We start from the raw sequence: 20,528 nt of genomic DNA, 5'->3' as shown, positions 1-20,528 counted from the left end.
AGGCTCAGTGAATTGCCCTTCTGTAGGATGTCCCGCCTCCCTCAATAGAGGGCAGAATCTGAAACACAGAGATGGCTTCTCATTTATGCTAAGGCCCTTTTACATTCCTCTGGCAATATAAAGAACCCTTGCACTGTAATTTAGACCCTTATCGATAGTTCAAGATTATGACAAAAAAAATGAACCTGTTAAGAAAGGTGTATATCCAGCAATACATCACGTTGACCAATAATTTTAACAACAGAATAGCTGGCATATTGGAAATCTAAGTACTTGTTTAATCTGCACCAGGCTGGTCACACAGGTTTATCTTTCCAGATATCAACCTGGACAGGACAGAGGTTACATTAGTTCAATTATACATGGTTTAATGATCAACTTAATCCGTTTGCCTGTTCTGAACCGAACAGGCGTATATATAGGCTAAATTCTTTAACCTAGAACCATCATACAGCAAAAGCTATAACCAGGGAAAACATCTCTGTTCAAAACTACCTTAGGAAATTGGAAACAGACACCATGAAAATAGCCCTCATCTTTCTTTTCATTGCCCCTTGTGCTATTTCAAGTAGAATTGACAAAGACCACTCTTCCTTTGATTCTGCACCTCCTGAGCCAAACTCAAGATTTGCCATGTTAGATGATGTGCGGATTTTAGCTAATGGGCTTCTCCAGCTTGGGCATGGCCTTAAAGACTTTGTCCACAAGACCAAGGGGCAAATGAATGACATCTTTCAAAAACTGAACATTTTTGACAAGTCTTTTTATGAGCTCTCACTGCAAACCAATGAAATCAAGGTAGAAGAAGAAGAACTCAGAAAAACAACTTCCAGATTGCAGGCCAACAACGAAGAGATAAGGAATATATCCCTGGAGCTGAACTCAAAGATTGAAGACCTATTACAAGACAAGATCCAGCTTCAAGAGAAAGTAGGGGGGCTGGAAGAGAAAGTAATTAAATTAGTCCACATCCAGCCTGAAGTTCAAGAACTGAAAGAAATGACTTCACTCAAAGTAAGTAGAATTGAGGAAACCCAGAGGGTAGAAAGCCAAAGTAAATCAGGATCCTATTTTAGGGAGTGATGCTCAGAAAGCCATGTTTCCTCCACATATTTCTAGAAGCAGTAATATGTACTTTGAGAAATAAGCTTTGTATATGAATCTGGAGAATAAGTCTTGCAGAAATCAATTCAAGTGTCTTACTGAAATGTCATCAATTTTAAAGCATAAATCCCCAAAGAAATCAGTGAGGAAATATGCTGAAAACAGATGGAATGATATGGCTCTACATATTTTGCTTTGTGCTTAAAAAAAAAATCAATTTCAAAGTACACTAAAGCATAGTGGTAAAACCCTTGGAAATCAGATTAACAAAACTACAGCACAATACAGCTCATTGCAAAATGGTGGTCTATGTGAATTCTGATAGGTTTAATGTTAAAATTTAGAAACATTTATTTTAAAAATAAACGTTAAAGAGGGGCTATATATCTATGGTACTTATATGGCCCCCATTACCATAGCACCTGAGCACCTCACAGTCTTCAATATATTTATCCCCACAACACCTCTAGGAGTTAAGGCAGTGTCATTATCTGCAGTTTACAGACGGGAACCGAGGCACAGAAAAGCTAGGTGATTTGCCCAAGGTCACACAGGAAGCACATGGCACAGCAGGGAAATTAACCCAGGTCTTCCAAGGCCTAACCACTGGAACATCCTTCCTCTCTACTGGCCTAGTGGTATGTGTTATTTATATAGTTCAATTAAAAACACAAGACAGCTCCACAAAAATTCATTCTTTGAATCACCTACAGAGTGGAATTAAAGTGTTTGAAATAAAGGGCCAAATGAAGGCCTCTGAAGCTGACAGCAGTTTTGCTCAAGCAAGAGCTACATAATTTGATCCAAAATTGGTGTAGATACTCATTGCAGAGGAAAAGAGAGGATTCTACCTCACAAGGCAGGACAGGGAAGGCAAAATAAAGGAAAACGATGACCATTGTGCAATGGTTTTGCCTTTAAAAACTGACACCAATAAAAAAAGGTTGGTTGAAGGCTACTTTTGCTAAGGCATTAATCTGATCTTTCAAACACAGAATGAAAGCTGGCTTTGATGAAGTTCCACTTTTTTTCCCTCCAGAATTTTGTACAGCAACAGGACAACGACATTAGGCAACTTCTCAAAGTTGTACAAGAACAGCATGCACAACTTGATAAACAGCACAATCAAATAAAGGAGCTGGAAGAAAAGGTAGAGGAACTAGTTATCGGAATACACTTCTCCTTTCCAGAATTCATTCTGATTGTCCGAGATACCTAGGGGGGAAAATAACCCCATAAGCCAAAATGCAAATCTTGGGACACAATCTTTTTATGGGTGTGCAACTGTTAAATGATGTGGTACGTGGTTGGGGCTTAGGGCACAAGAATGCTGAGTATAAAGCTCTGCACCATGGACCATAAAACCCAAGTGGGGCATGTAACTTTTTAAATTTTGTTTAATTCTCTAATTACCAATCTCACTGTTTTTCCTACTCTTTCCTTTCTCCTACTTCCCAACGTTAAGTGATTTTCTCTTTTTCCTCCTCTCTGCTGCTATATTTATTTCAACACAGCACCATATCTCTGCACTAAAATGTTTAACCTCTGTTACCACAGCTGTGGTAACAACTGACACGGTTTAGAAATTGACATGCTCATATTTAATTTGACTCCTCAGAGCAGGCCCCAAAAGAAAAGAGTTTTTAGTGCAGGGCCCAAACTCTCCGTAAACTCTCTAGAGGTTGGGACTAGTTGTCTGAGTGGTGTTATTTAAGGACCAAGTTAAGTCCATCCACCAATCAAAATACATGTCAAATGGACAGCTAAGCAAATTGGCAGCTTATCTCAGTGAACGAGTTTCATAGACAAAACATGAGTTTCAAAGATGCATGTTAGCATTAATATATTCAAAATCTCCAGGAATATTTATAAAACACTTTACATATTATACACTGATTACTTTGAAAGATTAAATTGATAATAAAAATGGATACAGTACCTTGGATTGTTGAACTAAGTATATGACTTTTGATTATAATTCCAAGATGCTTGGGAGATCAATAAGACATAAATATGCTTTTTTTCAGCTAATCAATACAAGTTTCCAAGAAAACACAGAGAGTTCATTTTCTCTGAAGCAAACTGAACCAAAGACCATTCCCCTTCCTTCACATAATTCCACAGCTCCAGTTCAGGAATTCAATGGTAAGATCATATAATGCTTTAGGTATGACTGTATAACCCATTGTGTTTGCAGTAGTGCATATGTGTGCATGCATGTGCTCACTGTTAAATGGTCAGATACAGGAGGTTTTTACCTTTCTTTTTCTAGTTTCTTCTACCACTGTCTTGGTAGGCAATTCAGTCTCTGGCCTTTCTTTGGGTTACATTTTGTATCACACATACAAGGCAGTACCTTTATTGTCAGTTTTGATGATGCAGGCATTTGTCCACTGGGAAATGGACTGAGACTTGGATTGACAGGACTTGGATTAGATTTTTTAAGCTGATCAGCATTTTTAGACTTCAGCAATAGTAACGTTTGGGAATTCAGTATAATTCAAACAACCACGATTAGAACTTTGTGGAGAAAAAAAAGTCATTATGTCCAACAGTCTGTTCTTAGACTATCCCTTTTGTAAGATTATCTAAATTGAAACCTTGCCTAATTGAGCAAACACCAGCTGTCCAACAGCTAGTTGGCCACTTTTCCTCTGACGTAATTTTTAGCCCTCAGAATCTAATTTGCCCATTTCACAGAAGGAACCGTCATAAAAGAACACTCCCACTGAACTAACTATTACAGCTTCTGTTTTGTTCCAAGAGGCTCAAAAAAGGCAACTACCTCTGCAATGTTGGATTCTGTCCTTCAGGCTTCTTAACTGCAAAAAGATATTTGTAATTCTTTAATTATTGCTATTCCAGGTGTTGCTACTGATTGCACTGCCCTTTATAAGAGAGGTGAACGGACCAGTGGCATTTACTCTATTAAGCCCAACGGATCTGAAGCTTTTAATGTCTACTGTGAAATGAAATCTGGTAAGACCAGCTATGCTAGAAGCAGTAGAATTCTTCCTTTATCAGTTTACTGATAAACTGTACTGTGCTTACTGCCCTAAAATGTATACAAACTTACAGCAGACTACCCAAAAGGTTGTCATCTATTATAAAGCTGACTGCAACCAGTGGCATTCTGAATTCGTCCCTACTTATCAAAATACCACAGAGAATTGAAGAAATCACTTCCACTCTTTGTTCAGTCCATTCTTCACTATAAGCAAGAGGCAAATCCATTAGTATCTACGGGAAATAGCTTTTCATCCCTTCAGTCAAATGACCACTAAAAAGCAACAATTACTAACACTGTATTACAAACAACTAGTAACTTTTCTAAATTAAACCAGTTAATTGCATAACACTCAGCATAGCCAGCTAACAGTAGTTATGCTTTAAATAGTTTGACACACATTCTTTATAAGGTTATTCCGGAGTACAGAACTGCCAGGAGTTTATCAGGCCCTTCCATGCTATCACATTTCAATTAGTTTGTCACCAGTCAGTGACCATGTTGGATCTAAACAAGGATTGTGTCCATGCACAATGGTTGATACATGAATAATAACTATGGCAACTACCGATGGTATATCTTTGCTAGCAGCCTACGCTGGTATCTGCTTGTCTTCCTATAATGAAGTCATAATGCTGTTATTTTGTGGTACTCAATCATGTGTATCACCAGTTTGGCCAGTTGTTCTTCCTCCCATTGTATCAGACCACAGCACGGTGCCTCTCACACTGGCAGTGCTGCTCTATGTAAGTGCCCTCTTGGCTCCCTGATCTCTGGCACAGCTACCTAGCATTTCTAAGAATACACTGATGCAAACATAGTTAGCCTGTGGTTTCATTGTGAAAAGAAGTCACTGAAGGGTCATAATTAAACATGTTTGTTGTATCTGGGTCAGATGAGGATGTCATGACCTGGTTACTACAAAAAACAAAACAAAAAATCAGTCACGCTTTATATGAATGTTAGCAAAATATCCTAAGCAGTCAAGAGCTACCACTTTAGAGAATTTTGTTGATTGTAAATGGTATTTATAAAATGCCCAGCAAAGCTACTAACATGGAACAATTAATTTCTCTTTTTATCTATTGCTCTACTCTTGTCAAAGTCCAAACAAATGCTTAAAATGACCTAACAGGCTGATGGTTTCTTTCCCTTTGTCATTCACAGACAGCTCATGGACAGTCGTTCAAAACAGAGTCAATGGATCACTAGATTTCAACCAAACCTGGGAGAGCTATGCAAATGGTTTTGGTGATCTCAAGGGTAAAGGCATTGTTTTTACTCCTTCATTTTTTATAGGTTGTTAGCTGCTTTCAAATGCTGGAATCTTCAATGAATCTAGTGCATTCACACACCAGCAGGCAGAAACAAGCAAGCCAGTCTGAGCAGCTCACATAGCTAATGTGAGACACTATCTATTGCATACCAGGAAATATAAAGCCCTGAATTCAGCAAAGCACTTAAGCATGTGCTTACCCTTAAACATGTGCTCAAGAGCTTTGCTAAATCAAGACCAAAAAGACTTATTTCAAATGTTATTTTATTTATTTAGATTCTGCCCTTTTCAAGTTCCCCATCCAAAGTTTTAGGTTTCCTTGACACAGATTTCCAACCACAAGAACACAAGAAATACACAGTAAACACCAGCAAAGTAAGCAGCACTTCTTCCTCCCACCATGTTTACTTTAAACACCACCACCACATCAATTGTTCAAGCTCAAGACACCATTAGACTAGACAGTATTTTCCTCTCTACACGTCCAGTCTCCCGATCATTGGCAGCCAATCATCCTACCTGGCATGTGAATGGTGAGGAAACACCCATGTTTATATTAGTTATTCATCAACTCTAAGACCACTTTTAATGCCAAGCATTGGCTAACAGCTTGCCTATCCAACAGATTTTTCTATGCATCTATTTAAAATTATTTGATTCTCCTTTTACAGAAAAATGACTCACTGTGGCAGAACTCAGGTGGCAGATTCAAGCCACCAATTTCCCAGGCTGGGCACAGAGCAGTGGGTAGATAGCAGCAGGATATCAACTATTGCTTTCTTTCAGATCTGCAACAGTGAAGAGTTGTTCTATTCCTCCCTCTGGTGTTGGAGCAGTAAATAGGACTGAGGCAAGCATTTTCTCATGCAGGAGGATTCTCAACTCTTATTTTAAGAAATGTGCCTTACTTGGTGTAGAATTCCCACATCCCTTATCAATATAGGGTGCATTTTGTTCCATAGATCAGAAAAATTCATGCAAAGGATCATACAAGTATACAGAGATACCAATGTATGACTGTGGCCTGTGAAGGATTTTCTAACATGAATGTAAAAGGTGGAGTGCTGCTTCTTAAAGTATTGTCCTCTATTTTTTCAAAAGAGTTTGTCCTTTGTTCCTTGAAATGTACGTGGGTACCTTGCTTGTGAGGCATTCACATTTGGCAGTATTTTTTTGCACGGAGATCAGCACTAGACGTAATAAGAAGCTGATTCATATTTTGCTAAACAATATGTTCAACTATCAAAAAGACCATGAAGGAGAAAAACTACTCAAATTAAATCTTTTTTTTTTTTTAATATATATAAGGGCATCAAAATCCCAATGTAGGCCCCCCACCACAACCACAAGTGAAATCCATTTCCAGTACAATTAAGTTTTATATATGCCACTTGCTTCACTTATCATACTGTTTCAGTTACGTATTTTTTTTTAAATGTCTGGAGTCCCCCCTGCAGTCCTTTACAAGCGCTGTGAAAATTAGGAGAGGTTGCATTTAATTTATATATCTAGTTTTTATTGATCACGAGTGTGTAATTAAAAAGATGTAAACAAAAAGAATGTTTCAGGAGACTCTCTGAAAAGATCAAGAGTTCCCAAGACTCATACTATTGATTTAATTAAAGCAATGAATAAACCTTTTTAAATAATTGTGCTCTGTCTTAACTCCATACTAATGATATTCATGCAACCTGTCCTTGCAGGGGAATTTTGGTTGGGACTAGCGAAGTTTTATTCCATTGCTAACCAAGCTGACTACATTTTACATATTGAGCTGAAAGACTGGAAAGATAATAAACGTTACGTCGAGTACACATTCACCCTGGGAAGTCCGGAAACAGACTACACACTTCATCTTTCAGAGATCTCAGGAAATATTCCCAACGCACTGCCTGAACAAACAAAACTGAAGTTCTCTTTGATGGATCATGACAATGCTACAAAGAGAGATTTAAACTGTCCAGAAAGATATTCAGGTACCAGTATTCGAAGTACATTAAAATTCCAGTTCCTTTGTTACATTAGATACAACTTCATGCATCCGATGAAGTGAGCTGTAGCTCACGAAAGCTTATGCTCTAATAAATTTGTTAGTCTCTAAGGTGCCACAAGTACTCCTTTTCTTTTTATGAATTATTGGGAATCTACCTAAAATGCTCAGCTGTCATGGATGTTAGAGACTGAAAAGACTAGTTCACAAAACCTCTTTCCTGCAAATGAAGAACATAAAATAAAATAATAATTATCAGCACTTATATAGTGCTTTTTGTCCACAGATTTCAGAGTCCTAAGTCACCACTTGAGCATTATTATCCCATTTCACACATGGGGAAAACTGAAGCACAGAAATGCTAAGTGACTTGCTCAAGGTCATAGAGTGAATTAGTAGCAGAGACAGAAATGGAACTCAAGGGTGAGTTCCTTGTTCATTTAAGTCAATAGGAATTTTGCCACAGACTTCAATAGAGCCAGGAGTTCACCTCCCATGTACTGGGTCCTAGTCCAGTGCCCAGCCTACATATAATCCCTTCTTGCACACAACAGAAGATGGACTGGATATTAATTCCACTCTATCATATGCAGCAGACTATAGTTAAGCCTGCAGCCGAGTTTCCATTTAAAGCCTGATTTTGGTTCTAAAGCGCTCTAAAATATACAAAATAAGTCACATTCACCTCAAAACTGATCGATATATCTAGGACAAAGGTAGAATTTTCCTACACATTTATAAAACAAAAAAACAAAAATCTCAATGGGATTTGGATCAGGCCTAGAGAAGCCTCACTTTGAAAATGCTGTCCAAATCAGTGACTAGCCTTCTGACGTCAAACAGGAAAAGTAAAATTTGGACTAAATGACCAAAATATTGTTTTTAGGTGGCTGGTGGCACAGAGCATGTGGGGAAACCAATCTGAATGGAAAATATATCAAACCAAGATCAGAAGGAAAACTAGAAAGGAGACGAGGAATATACTGGAAGCCTCAGAAAGGAAGATTCTATTTGATCAAGTCAACCAAGCTGATGATACATCCTACGGATTTAGAAAGTTTTGAGTGAACCCTCATTCTGAAGTGTTTAATTGAACACATATTCACTGAATATTAAACATAATATGAACTAATAATCAGGGCTGAATGCCCAAATACAAGGCATTACATATACAGTATTCCATACTACTCAATGATACAACAAGGAGGAGTCTACTATGGTCTTATGGTATATTTTGAAAGTATTATTTTTTCCAATATAAATATATTTCAAGCTCAAAACTACTTACGCATCCCCACCTTTGAACACTGGTGCCTAGAAACTGGATGTGGTTTTGATATTTTGGCAGACTGTATTGCATGCGGACAAGAATTTTCAGGCCAATGACAATCATTTCAGGATTATGTAGAGGAGAATACTCAAAATGTTTCAATAAAAATAACAGACTGACAGAATTCTACAGAAAACATGCAAGTATTAGTTTTGAAGAACAAAAAAGATTTTACTTTATAAAGTAAATTACTTTCATGTTAGACTCAAGTACTATAGTCTTGGAATGTGTCTATGCATGAATGAATTGGCAGATAATTCTGCATTTTATGGTACTATGTATTTAAATGTGAACATCCAGCTATGTATCTTGAGCCAAATATTCATTGTTGTGCTCATGCAACTATGAAAACAGCACATCTGGAAATCCAGAATAACCTTTTATATTACACTTTGTAGAATAATTCTTAGGGCCTGATCCAAAGACTGCCGTTAGTTTTTTGCATGGATTTAAACTGGCTTTGAATCAGGCCCTTAAATTACCTTTTGGTATACCTTATTTATGGAATCAAATGGACAAAGTGCTGTGTTTGAAACAGACTGATTGCCTTTAATATAAATAGAAACCAATCCTGCAACCTGTACCTATGCAAGAAATCCCACTGACGTCAATGGTGCAACTCAACTAATCACATTGGTAAGGACTATAAGATCCTGCAGGACCTTCAGTCCCAATCCTGCAAACACATATTTGCATACATTTACTCAAACCCCCAAAATCGGTGGGACTATTCACATATTTACAGTTAGGCGTGCCTGTAAGTGTTTGCATGATAGGAGCCATAGAATGTGATTATTTTGAGTCATATTGACTTTTCTATCTTACCTAAAAACTGTACTGTATGAATTTTGTAGCATTTTAACATTTGTCACCATTAATAAAACCCTCCTTTTTAAACTATGTTTTGTCAAAAGGAAAACAAGGTTGAATTAATTAGCAAATTTCAGAGAAACAATGCACTAATTAATTTAATTAGAGGTCTGATGCTGTTGAAATGCACTCATTACAATCAAAGTAAGATAATCAAGCAAGAGAAACTGCACATTTGTACTGATGTCCTGGAAATGTTCAGTTATTTGTATGATACTTTAAAAATCAATAAAGAAAATTTCCAAAAAGAAACTAATATGTAACATGAATAAAAGAAGTCTTAGGCCACGTCTACACTACCCACCGGATTGACAGGTAGTGATCAATCTATCGGGTATCGATTTATCACGTCTAGTGTAGACACGATAAATCAATCCCCGATCACTCTGCCGTCAGCTCCGGAACTCCACCACGGCGAGAGGCGGAAGCGGAGTCAACGGGGGAGCGGCGGCTGTCGATCCCGCACCGCGAGGATGCGAAGTAAGTGATTCTAAGTCGAGCTAAGATATGTCGACTTCAGCTACTCTAGTCTCGTAGCTGAAGTTGCGCATCTTAGATCGATTCCCCCCACCCCCAGTGTAGACCAAGCATTAAAGGGGCTGCTTATCCTCTGTGCAAATCTCAAGTCCCTGCCTGCCAGCATCCATGGAAGACAAGAAACAGCAGAGCTGTCTCACCAGTTTTTCCCACCAGCTGTTCCACCCTACCCCCAGGAATCCTCAGTCTCCTGTCTTGCCCCTTGTAACAATGCCTGAGTGATAGATCTACTGTGCAGCTAATTAGACTGTACTTTGAAGCCCTCCAACTTCAATGATCTGGAATTGGGTTTTTTCACTGCTAATAGACCAGGACTGGCCAACCTGGGGCTCCTGAGCCACCTGCGGCTCTTCAGAAATGAATATGCTGCTCCTTGTATAGGCACCGACTTCTGGGCTGGAGCTACAGGCGCCAACTTTCCAATGTGCCGGGGGGTGCTCACTGCTTAACCCTTGGCTCTGCACAGGCCCCGCCCCCTCCCCTGAGCCTGCTATGCTCTGGCTCCTCGTCCCCCCTCCGAGCCTGCTGAACACCATGAAACAGCTGATGAGGAGCTTCGGGGAGGGAGGAGGAGGTGTTGATCGACAGGGCAGCCAGTGGGCAGGAGGTGCTGGGAGCAGGGGGTGGAGCTGCTGGGGGCTGCTGACGTATGACTGTGGCTCTTTGGCAACGTACATTGGTAAATTCTGGCTCCTCCTCAGGCTCAGGTTGGCCACACCTGTAATAGACTAATTCATAGATACAAACCAATTCACTTTCCCAGTCAAGAAAAGTCATTACTTCCTGTTAAGCCCCAGTCACTAGATACACAGAAGACTGCCAAACATCCGGAAAAAAGCAATGAGCGATGTCCTGCCCCTGTGGAGCAGGAAGTTGGGTCTGTAGAAAGGCTAGAACATACAGGCCATGGGAATTGTGGGACAGCACTGGCGGCCTATTCAAACATGACCTCAGCAACACATGCTTTAGTTTCATCCTCATTGCAAAGTGAGTGGGCTGAGATACAAATTTCAGTAAGACATAGTTATTGGGTACCTATACTCCTGGTCAAGCCAGCATGCATATATTCTGAGGACTTAAATACAAGTGTCAAGGGTTTTATGTATGGATTGTAGGATGGGATTGGGCTAAAATGTGTCAGACCTGCAGTTTAGACACACCTTCAATGGACTTCAGCACTAGCTACTTCTAGCAAAAGAGCCCAAGAGTTCAACTCCTTGGTAAAAATCCTCTAGCAGGAGAGAAGGTCTTGACTGACAAGTATAGTCCCATGTTTTAGAACCCCAACAGCTGACCCTTAGTGTTCTATGATGAAGAATGTGAAATGGGTTTTCATCTCTCTACTTTCACTGCCTCCATCTCCTTTCCCCTCTATACCAGCTGCAAAACGAGCCCTTCCCCACCTCATCGGCTCCATCCCCCACCCCCAGTCTTTGAAAGTGAGACTCCTGAGTGAGCAGAGACTATCATGCTCACAGCCCATCACCAGCTCCTAATGGCCAGGCTTTGAGCTAACAGCTGTGTCCTGGAGCCAGGATAGTTATGCCTGGCCCACAGTTGCCCAATGACTGCAGCCTTCCAGCATGAGGTAAGGGATGGAAAAGATTACAAAGGGGAGGCAGGGCAGATCAGGATGGTCAGCTAGGAAAAGAATGAAGTAATTTTGAAGGGCAGAGAAGGACTGTCTCTCCGCAGAAGAACCCAGCCTCTCTTCCCCATAAAAACAGCATGTCCCTACCCAACAGGTGTATAGTGAGGATAAATCCATTAAAGATTGCGAGATGCTCAGATACTATGGCAATGGGGACCATATAAGTACAATAAATGAAGTAGCTAAAGAATATACTTTCAGAAACAGTTTAAATGGGTAGCTGGTAATAAAAATGTTATATACATACTACAGGGAACAAAAACATTTTAGTCTTGTAATGTGAAGTGCTGCTGTTCCATATGATCTGTAGGATATTAGTATAATTTCAATGCAGGTAACTGATTTTTAAATGAGCTTAATCATTTGGCTATCCATAGGATTCATATTTGAATATGTATCCAAGTGCTATGAACAGATCAACAAAATATTTACTGTGACTATATTTAAGCAGTTATTAGAGATCTATGAAATTTTTATACTAAAATGTAATGCAGAGATGTGAACTGGTAAAATGACTCAGCAGAAAAGCACAGTCCCAGTCAGTAAGGGTTAGTGTTTATAAGAAAAAAGCAAAATAAGTTAAGATAGTACGAAAGTAAAGACAGCAAATCTGTCCTCCATCTTGGAGGGGAGCTATGGTTGTCCAAAAATGGTAATAATTTTCTGCAAGAATTATTATTATTTAAATTGATCTTTTCCAATTTTTTTTGGTAGATTTTCTTTTATTTTTCACTGGAAATAAATTTTCTTTCCCCTCCCCCCACCACCAAAAAGGAAGTAGGGGAGGAGTAAAAGTGAGAAAAAGTGAGAGAAAAGTGTTAGGGAAACCAAAATACTGAAAACTGAACACTCAACATTTTGTGTTTTGTTCTGGTGCAATATTGTGAATGATAAACCCGCAATGCACCATGTAGTTCTGTCGACATATCAAAGGGCCGGGCTGAACCTAAAGCTGGTGGAAATTTTTTCTTCTAAACATTTTTTTCCAATTAAAAATAGCTTTTCAAATTATAGGAAATTTTTCTCCTAAAATTTTTATATAGTGAAGGACATTTTGCATCGAAAAATTTTTTACAAGAAACATTTTTGATCTCTAGGTCCAGCCCAATCCTATGGCCCCTGAGTATGTGACCCCATCTTCCCAAAAGGCATTCTCTCCCTTCTGCCTTCCAAGATGTCACTCTTACAGCACCTCCCCATGCCATATGTGCAAAAGGAGGGAAAAGATTTGCTGAAATTAACCCCTTGTTCACTGATACCATGACCCCGATTTACTGACACAGTTGTAAAACTCAGCTGGACTTGAGTTTCATTATGTAACTGAAACACTCAGGTTTATGGTTTCACATTGGGACCGTGCTGAAGTAATGATGATTTTAACACAAAACCACATGAAACGTGTGAGGTTTCAACTGAAATTTCCTTTGAGGGTTTGGGTTGTTTGTAACTGAAACTCAAGCAAAACTCACATAGACTAAAAACGAAGAAAGCTCACTCAGACATCCCCACAAATTGCTGCGTTTTATGCAGCTAGATCTACTAGGTTCTGCAAAGAACTGTTCTACAGCTATTTATTTTTTGCCATAAGAGTCTGACTCCTTATGATGTCTTTGGCACAGGGGATCTGATGCTGTGGCAAGTTTTGCAGCAAACCAGATAAGAGTGGAAGGTCTGGACCTGCTGATCTCATGGGGATTAAAATGTATTTCAAAATCTTACCTGTAAGTAGTATTTGGAATATACACATCCCTAGCAGGAAACTCCAGTATCTCTCTTGTAGGTCTAACTCTGCTATCTGGGTAAAGTTTGACTTGCAGCAATTCTGGAGTTAGACAGTAATGAGGATTCTCTGGGGCTGGAGATATGTCTATCTTCAGCTGAGCTATAGAAAAAAAAATTATTACAATAATTGAAAGAAAAATACAAATTCAGTGTGCATATTAATGCTGTTTTCTAGAATGGAGAAGGTTAATATACTTGTCTTTCGCTTCTGAAAACATTTCCTGAAAGTAAGGTCTATTAGCCTATGAAATAATTTACTAAGGAAAACTTCTAGACACCCATCACTTGGCACTTGAAATACTAGACTGGGTAATAAATATACAATCAGGAACTATCCTGAACTGCCAATGATATGGTTTACAATAGTAGAATTTTCCCATCTAAAAGATACACATAGATTCTATGATGTCACAGTCCTGAAGCAAATGCATTTGTGCAACACTGAAATAAAGGGTTGGGGGGAGAGATGGGCAACAGAGAATGAGTAAGGGGATAGGAATCAGGTGGGAGTTGTGAGGGACAGACAAACAAACAATCTTATAGTATACAATCCATAAAGGTTTCCTTCCAGCACTTTTCATCAGGATAATTAAATACCTGTAATGGGTCTCAATCTCCGTAAAACGGAAGATGGTCTTCTCATATCTGCAAGGAACTTGTACAAATCTTCATCACTCAAGCGATCCCCTTCCTATTGTTAAAGAGAAAAAAATGTTTAATACATTGCCTGCATAAGGATGCAATTCGGAAAAAAAAAAAATCAACTCTCGCCTTCCTGCACCTGACTCCAAAACATACTTTCTTGGAAAAAGATGGTGAGAACATTAATAGGTTATGTTTTCTCTCACGGGCCCTTCATTATGAGAACTGGGTGAAATTTTTTATTGGAAACTTTAAAAAATAAGAATAGCCTTTTTCAGATCCCCCCCACCGCAAAAAATTTCCTGTTTTCATCAAAACAGAAAATTGAATTTTCAAATTATGAAATTTCAAAGGACTTGCCCCCCTTTCTTCCCTCTGCCCTTTCTCTCCCCTTTTTGCCAATGAACACAATAGAATTAATGATGTCTATGGTTTTGGGGCGGGTTGAGAGAGAACAGGGAGAGGAGTTCCACTTTGCCCTTTTTCTTTTTTTCATTTTGCCACTTGTAACTCTTCAAAACTTCCCCAACTTTGGCTTGGGAGAAGTTAGAGTGGCAGAGTTACAATTTCACCTTTCCTTTTGCCACTCGGTAATGCTTCAAAAATTGACGACATTTTCTAGAGCAGCAAAAAACACCCTAATACCACTCTGATCATCATTTTATTGCACTTGGTGGCCAAAAAATAAAAAATAATAATAATTACCTCATACATTACTTAACTGAAAACAAAATAGCTTCCATTTAAAAAATAGTCCAGCCTCCCTTACCATCCTCTTATCCTTAAATACTAAATGTTTTGAAACCTTTCCCTCGCTGCTGTTCCTCAGGGAAATCCACAGCCTCAGCTGAGGAGAGCTGACATCAGCACCACAGTATCAGAAAGGATTTATTCCACCATGGAATCTGAGCTCCAAATGCTGAGAGAATTCCAAGAACTGCTGGCCATTCTTATCTCCCACTGCAGAGCATGGTCTTGCTTCTATTGAAATCAATGGCAAATTGCCCATTGAATTGAATAGGGTTGTTTCAACAGAGATGGAGGGCAGTCTAAGAACTGAGGCCATTATGTGCGAGCTGATGACGCAACCACCATGGTAAAGGTTATGCTACAGTTCATGGCCAAGAGTAGGTCAAATACATCAACTATCCTTAGGCACATATTCACTCAAATAAAAATAATGAATTCTCACTGGCTGCTTTGTGATTTCTTCTGTGATCATTCGAGCAAACAGGTATACTGTAGGAATGTTCATGAAAACAGTGAATTTTAAATGTTTATTAGAGAACACGGGAGAAGACAGAACTAATATTCTCGGAGGAAACCTGTTTCTATTAGTTACACTGATACAGTCAGGGAACAGGTTTCATAGTAGCAGCCGTGTTAGTCTGTATTCGCAAAAAGAAAAGGAGTACTTGTGGCACCTTAGAGACTAACAAATTTATTAGAACATAAGCTTTCGTGAGCTACAGCTCACTTCATCAGATGCATTTGGTGGAAAAAACAGAGGGGAGATTTATATACACACACAGAGAACATGAAACAATGGGTTTTATCATACACACTGTAAGGAGAGTGATCACTTAAGATAAGCCATCACCAGCAGCAGGGGGGGGAAGGAGGAAAACCTTTCATGGTGACAAGCAAGGTAGGCTAATTCTAGCAGTTAACAAGAATATCTGAGGAACAGTGGGGGGTGGGGTGGGGGGAGAAATAACATGGGGAAATAGTTTTACTTTGTGTAATGACTCATCCATTCCCAGTCTCTATTCAAGCCTAAGTTAATTGTATCCAGTTTGCAAATTAATTCCAATTCAGCAGTCTCTCGTTGGAGTCTGTTTTTGAAGCTTTTTTGTTGAAGGATAGCCACTCTTAGGTCTGTAATCGAGTGACCAGAGAGATTGAAGTGTTCTCCAACTGGTTTTTGAATGTTATAATTCTTGACGTCTGATTTGTGTCCATGCATTCTTTTACGTAGAGACTGTCCAGTTTGGCCAATGTACATGGCAGAGGGGCATTGCTGGCACATGATGGCATATATCACATTGGTAGATGCGCAGGTGAACGAGCCTCTGATAGTGTGGCTGATGTGATTAGGCCCTATGATGGTATCCCCTGAATAGATATGTGGACAGAGTTGGCAACGGGCTTTGTTGCAAGGATAGGTTCCTGACTTAGTGGTTCTGTTGTGTGGTGTGTGGTTGCTGGTGAGTATGTGCTTCAGATTGGGGGGCTGTCTGTAAGCAAGGACTGGTCTGTCTCCCAAGATCTGTGAGAGTGATGGGTCGTCCTTCAGGATAGGTTGTAGATCAGGGAACAGTGACAATGCCATGTGACTTAAGGGTCCACTCAGAACAAACTGACAAAGCTCAAATTTCATAAATCAATTTTTCACAATGAACTTCTCAGAAAGAATCCACAGAGCATGACAAACTATTTGCTAAAATGTGTCTGTAGAATAAACTTCCAGTAATATAAATGAAATCAGATGCTGCCCAAACATAATCTGTGAATAGGAAAGCAAGGCTAAATTCAGTCAATGGATTATGAATTATCCACTCAGCTCTACTCAGACCTCATTGGGAGGGCGAACCAAATCATGCTGTGTCATGGGAAACATCGCAATGACCATGGCTCATACAGTACCTGTTTAAAGAAGTTTGTCACCGTAAGAGTTGCTGGTCTAAAGCTAGTAAGGTTGCAAGTTTCATCTCCACTGGTTGTCCTTTCTAATGAACGCCTTCCAACAATACTGGAATTCCGTCTCTCTGACCAAGATCCTTTGCGTTCTAAAAGAAAAGGAAGAAAAACAAAGAGAACTACATTTGTTTCAAGCAAATTTTCTACACAGGAAGACAACTGCTGCATTCAAACATTATGCAATAAGCATGATAGAAGAGGTGGTTATGCTAAGACAATCACACTCCTGAGGCATCAGGAAGCTATGAAGCACAGCTGAATACCTCTGCTCCTTTCATAGCAACCTCACCCCAGTGCCTTATTGCTATTATAAAAGTCTTTATTGTGTGAAGATTTATGTATTTCTCTTGTGCCAAAAGATGATGAAGTTGGCAGTTTTGGGGATGCTGAAGAGCAGTTTCAGATGAGCTGTGTGGTTCACAAAGATTAATCCACTCCTTTGGAAAATGTTCATCAGCCTACAACGCTCTTCAGTCTTAGCAGCCTGGGTATAAATAGCATATAACAGATGGTTTGCTTGTAAAATTCTTGAAAGATAAACCTATTTGTTACCACAGCCTTGTCCTTTTTATTTCAACCTAGAAAACTAGGACTGTTACAAAGGCATGAGTGGGGAAGGGGAGGTGGAAAGAGTGAGAACAAGCTGATAAAAGGAAAGAGCAGCAGACACAGGGCCTGATCTAAGATGATTTAGCTCAGGCACATATTCCCTTATGAAAAAAAAGGATATACTGAACCTCCTGTGCCAATTTCAACTTCTGTGGAATCTCTCTCCAAACTTCCAGCACTGCTGACTATGTTCATTAAATGAATGGCTGTCCAGGCAAAAGGCATTCGATATTTGCCTAGTCTTTGGCAAAACTGCTCTGCTTGGCTTTTCAACTTTTCCAGTTTCTCCTTATTCTGCAAACAAAACATTAATTCCAACAGATTAAAAAAAAAAAGGAAAGGGAAGCCAGCCTCCATTTATCAAAAACATTTCTGGGTGCTTTGTCCATGCAAAGTAATAATAATGACTTTTACACCAATCCCTAGTATAATAAATAAATAACTACAATAATAAATAAATAATAATAATAATAATACTTTGCACTTCTGTAGCACCATCTATCTGAGTATTCCCAAGTGCTTTACAAACAGTAAGGAATTTAGCCTCAGAACACTCCCATGCTGTAGAGCAGTGATGGTCTAAAAGAGCAGCTGATTTAATGTTCCTAAGCTTCCAGAAATTGCCAGTTCAAATCACCTGGCCCTCTGCCCTCACAAGGCAGCTAAATTATACTCCAGGAAGTCCACTAGGGATTTCATTATTGCTATTGATTTTATGAGGTGATACTATGGTGACAGGAGCAGCATAAAACCCTTTTGCCTTAATGCTTTTACATAGCACTTTTCATCAGTAGATTCCAAAGTGCTTTACATAGGAGATCAGTCTTTGTCCCCATTTTACACATCGGGAAAGCAGAAAGCAATTAAAGGGACTTGCCCATGGTCATTTAGAGTCTGTGGTAGAGCCCGAAATAGAATTCAGGCTTCCTGTCTCCCAGTCCTGTGCCTTTAACATGCAGTTCCCGATTTATCAAGGCATGACTTTAACCACATAAGTAGTCCTTCGACTTCCATGGAAATCCTCATATGCTTCAAATTAGACATGTGCTTAGGTACCTTGCTGCAACGAGGCCTTACAAAACACCACTTGCCCAAAATTCCCAAACCACCTGTCTGATTCCAAAATACAATATACATGCAGGGTCACTTCACTCATCACAGGAATGCAGGCCCATCTAGCTTAGGGTTTATACTGCCACCCATCACCAGGGTATCTGAATGCTTAGGGAGCATCATTGCATAAGAGTTTAGAAGAGAAAGTGAGTATCAACTTTGCCAGCTGGAACTATGAAGGAATTTTAGGCAGGCAGAATTGAAGTGGAATTTAAATAGCAACCAGAGGTTTGCAGTCTTAGCTCTTAGAAAATGTATGGTGACAGATTTGAGGGTCACATGCAGGCAGAACATCCATTCTATGGTGCATCCAGGCTTCACCATTTCCTTTTGCTTTTCACTTCATCTGCAACACTCATTCAGGAAATCAGAAGTAAATTAAATGAGAAGCAAGAGAAGATGCCACGCACCACCTCATTCTATATTCCATTAGATCAGGGGCGGGGGGGGGAGGTGTCTTTCTTAAGATGGCTGTGAAATCGGTTTTTAAAATTAAATTGTACAAAACCTGACTGCGCTAGGGTAAAGTTTTACAACTCTAAACTGTAGCTCTTCTAAATATAAAATGGAGATTTCCCATTCTATAGCCATTGCTGATCTTGGAGTAACCTAAAAGGACAAGATCAAAGAAATGCCACAGCACAAGTTGTCTCTTAGATGCTACTAGCATTCCTGTCTGTTCCAGAAAGCCAGCAAAACAATGCACTCCCTTCTATCCTCTGATCTGCAGTAATTTACCATATCCAGGCTTACACAACCACCACTTTAACAGCTCAGAGTTCAGTAAAAATTATGGTATTCTTCTAAGCTATGAAAACTGCAGTTTCAAGCCTTCTGCACCGAAGTTAGGGTTTCCACAGTAAAGTATCTAGTTGTACAGGAGGGAAGCAGGGGCGGAGAGGTAGGAATTCAACTGGAAGCGTGGGCCAAGAGACCAAGCCTTTTGCTGCGCTTCATTACACATAACTAAAAAAATATTAGAGACAAAAATATACATTGTCTCTCTTTGTTCAGTTGGCTATTTTGTACACGCAACAGGAGCGCTGGGATTACAGTTTGTTTCATGAGAGTCAGTTTCCCCCCCCCCCCCCAATGTGTGGGTGGATCTTCCACACATCATCAGAAGAGAGGAAAACATTTTAAGAAAACAGGAAAACATGGTTGTAAAAGCACCACAATTCATATGCTCGCAGGAGAACTCCCCAGCAGCTGTGATACTGGGATTATTTTATAATTCCCTTTTAGAATTTGACAAGATTCCTAGTTAAAGATATCGTTTTAATAACAGGAATAGCAGGAACCGGGACAAACCACAGTAAAGGGAAATAAGGTCAATACATTTAATTAAAATATGAATGATTAAACTTCAATATCTTCGGAAGCATTAGTGCCAACATTTCCTCTAAACTTCCAAAAATCCTTACCTTTGCCGCATCAGCTTCTTTAAAAATCATATAGGGTTCTGCGCATTCACCAATATCCCCCTGCTGTAATACTTTTTCTAGCTGTGAAGAAACAACGGGTGTTTGTGAGGACAGGGACATGTATTTATCAGAGAATGGCAAATTAACAGAACACTCTGTGTAGCTTAGACATGTTCTAAAGAATAGACATTCAAAAGAGCTGAAGCTCGTTTCCCTTTTGCACCAGAAAATTTAACCGTAGGTGTAAATCAAAGAACATTCTCCTTGGCCAGATAGTCGAAAGTGTGAGTAACCCAACTTTCACCCACAATTCAATTGTAAGTGCAAAAATGAAGGTGCAAATTACAGTCTTTTGAAAGTTTAGCCAATTGCCAAGGGCTTTTAAAGAATTAAGTGTCAGATTCTTCATGATTCTTCTGAATTTGGTTCTTCTCAATGTTATTTGATCTATATCGCAGTAGCACCTAAAGTTCTCAACAAGACTGGTGTCCCG

General features: G+C 39.4%; 2 protein-coding genes across 7 annotated transcripts in view; one reads left to right on the top strand and one right to left on the bottom strand.

Annotated features, from left to right (window-relative positions):
• The window catches only part of DOCK7 (dedicator of cytokinesis 7), a 144,084-nt gene that overhangs the window by 76,048 nt on the left and 47,508 nt on the right, over positions 1–20,528 (bottom strand). For all 6 annotated transcript variants that reach the window (XM_038413316.2, XM_038413317.2, XM_038413318.2 and 3 more), the window contains exons 10-14: positions 20,036–20,116; positions 17,627–17,792; positions 16,836–16,978; positions 14,145–14,238; positions 13,485–13,647 (exon numbers count right to left, since the gene is read on the bottom strand). In XM_038413316.2, the coding sequence (XP_038269244.1) occupies positions 13,485–13,647; positions 14,145–14,238; positions 16,836–16,978; positions 17,627–17,792; positions 20,036–20,116 (647 nt within the window). The remainder of the gene's footprint in view (positions 1–13,484; positions 13,648–14,144; positions 14,239–16,835; positions 16,979–17,626; positions 17,793–20,035; positions 20,117–20,528) is intronic.
• On the top strand, positions 455–9,803 carry ANGPTL3 (angiopoietin like 3). Its single transcript, XM_038413323.2, has 7 exons — positions 455–1,014; positions 2,144–2,254; positions 3,132–3,249; positions 3,970–4,083; positions 5,279–5,374; positions 7,091–7,363; positions 8,264–9,803. The coding sequence occupies exons 1-7, from the start codon at positions 520–522 to the stop codon at positions 8,443–8,445; spliced, it is 1,389 nt and encodes a 462-aa protein (XP_038269251.1). The 5' UTR covers positions 455–519; the 3' UTR covers positions 8,446–9,803.

The sequence above is a fragment of the Dermochelys coriacea genome, chromosome 8 (genome assembly GCF_009764565.3).
Source record: "Dermochelys coriacea isolate rDerCor1 chromosome 8, rDerCor1.pri.v4, whole genome shotgun sequence".
In the NCBI taxonomy this organism is placed as follows: Eukaryota; Metazoa; Chordata; order Testudines; family Dermochelyidae; genus Dermochelys; species Dermochelys coriacea.
The sequence above is the reverse complement of the archived record's forward strand: the minus strand, read 5'-3'. Positions and strand labels throughout refer to the sequence as shown.

Coding starts and splice junctions, on each gene's coding strand:
- ANGPTL3 (XM_038413323.2), top strand. CDS start 520: ATGAAAATAGCCCTCATCTTTCTTTTCATTGCCCCTTGTGCTATTTCA. Junction 1,015..2,143: donor AAGAAATGACTTCACTCAAA/GTAAGTAGAATT, acceptor TTTTCCCTCCAG/AATTTTGTACAGCAACAGGA. Junction 3,250..3,969: donor TCCAGTTCAGGAATTCAATG/GTAAGATCATAT, acceptor TTGCTATTCCAG/GTGTTGCTACTGATTGCACT.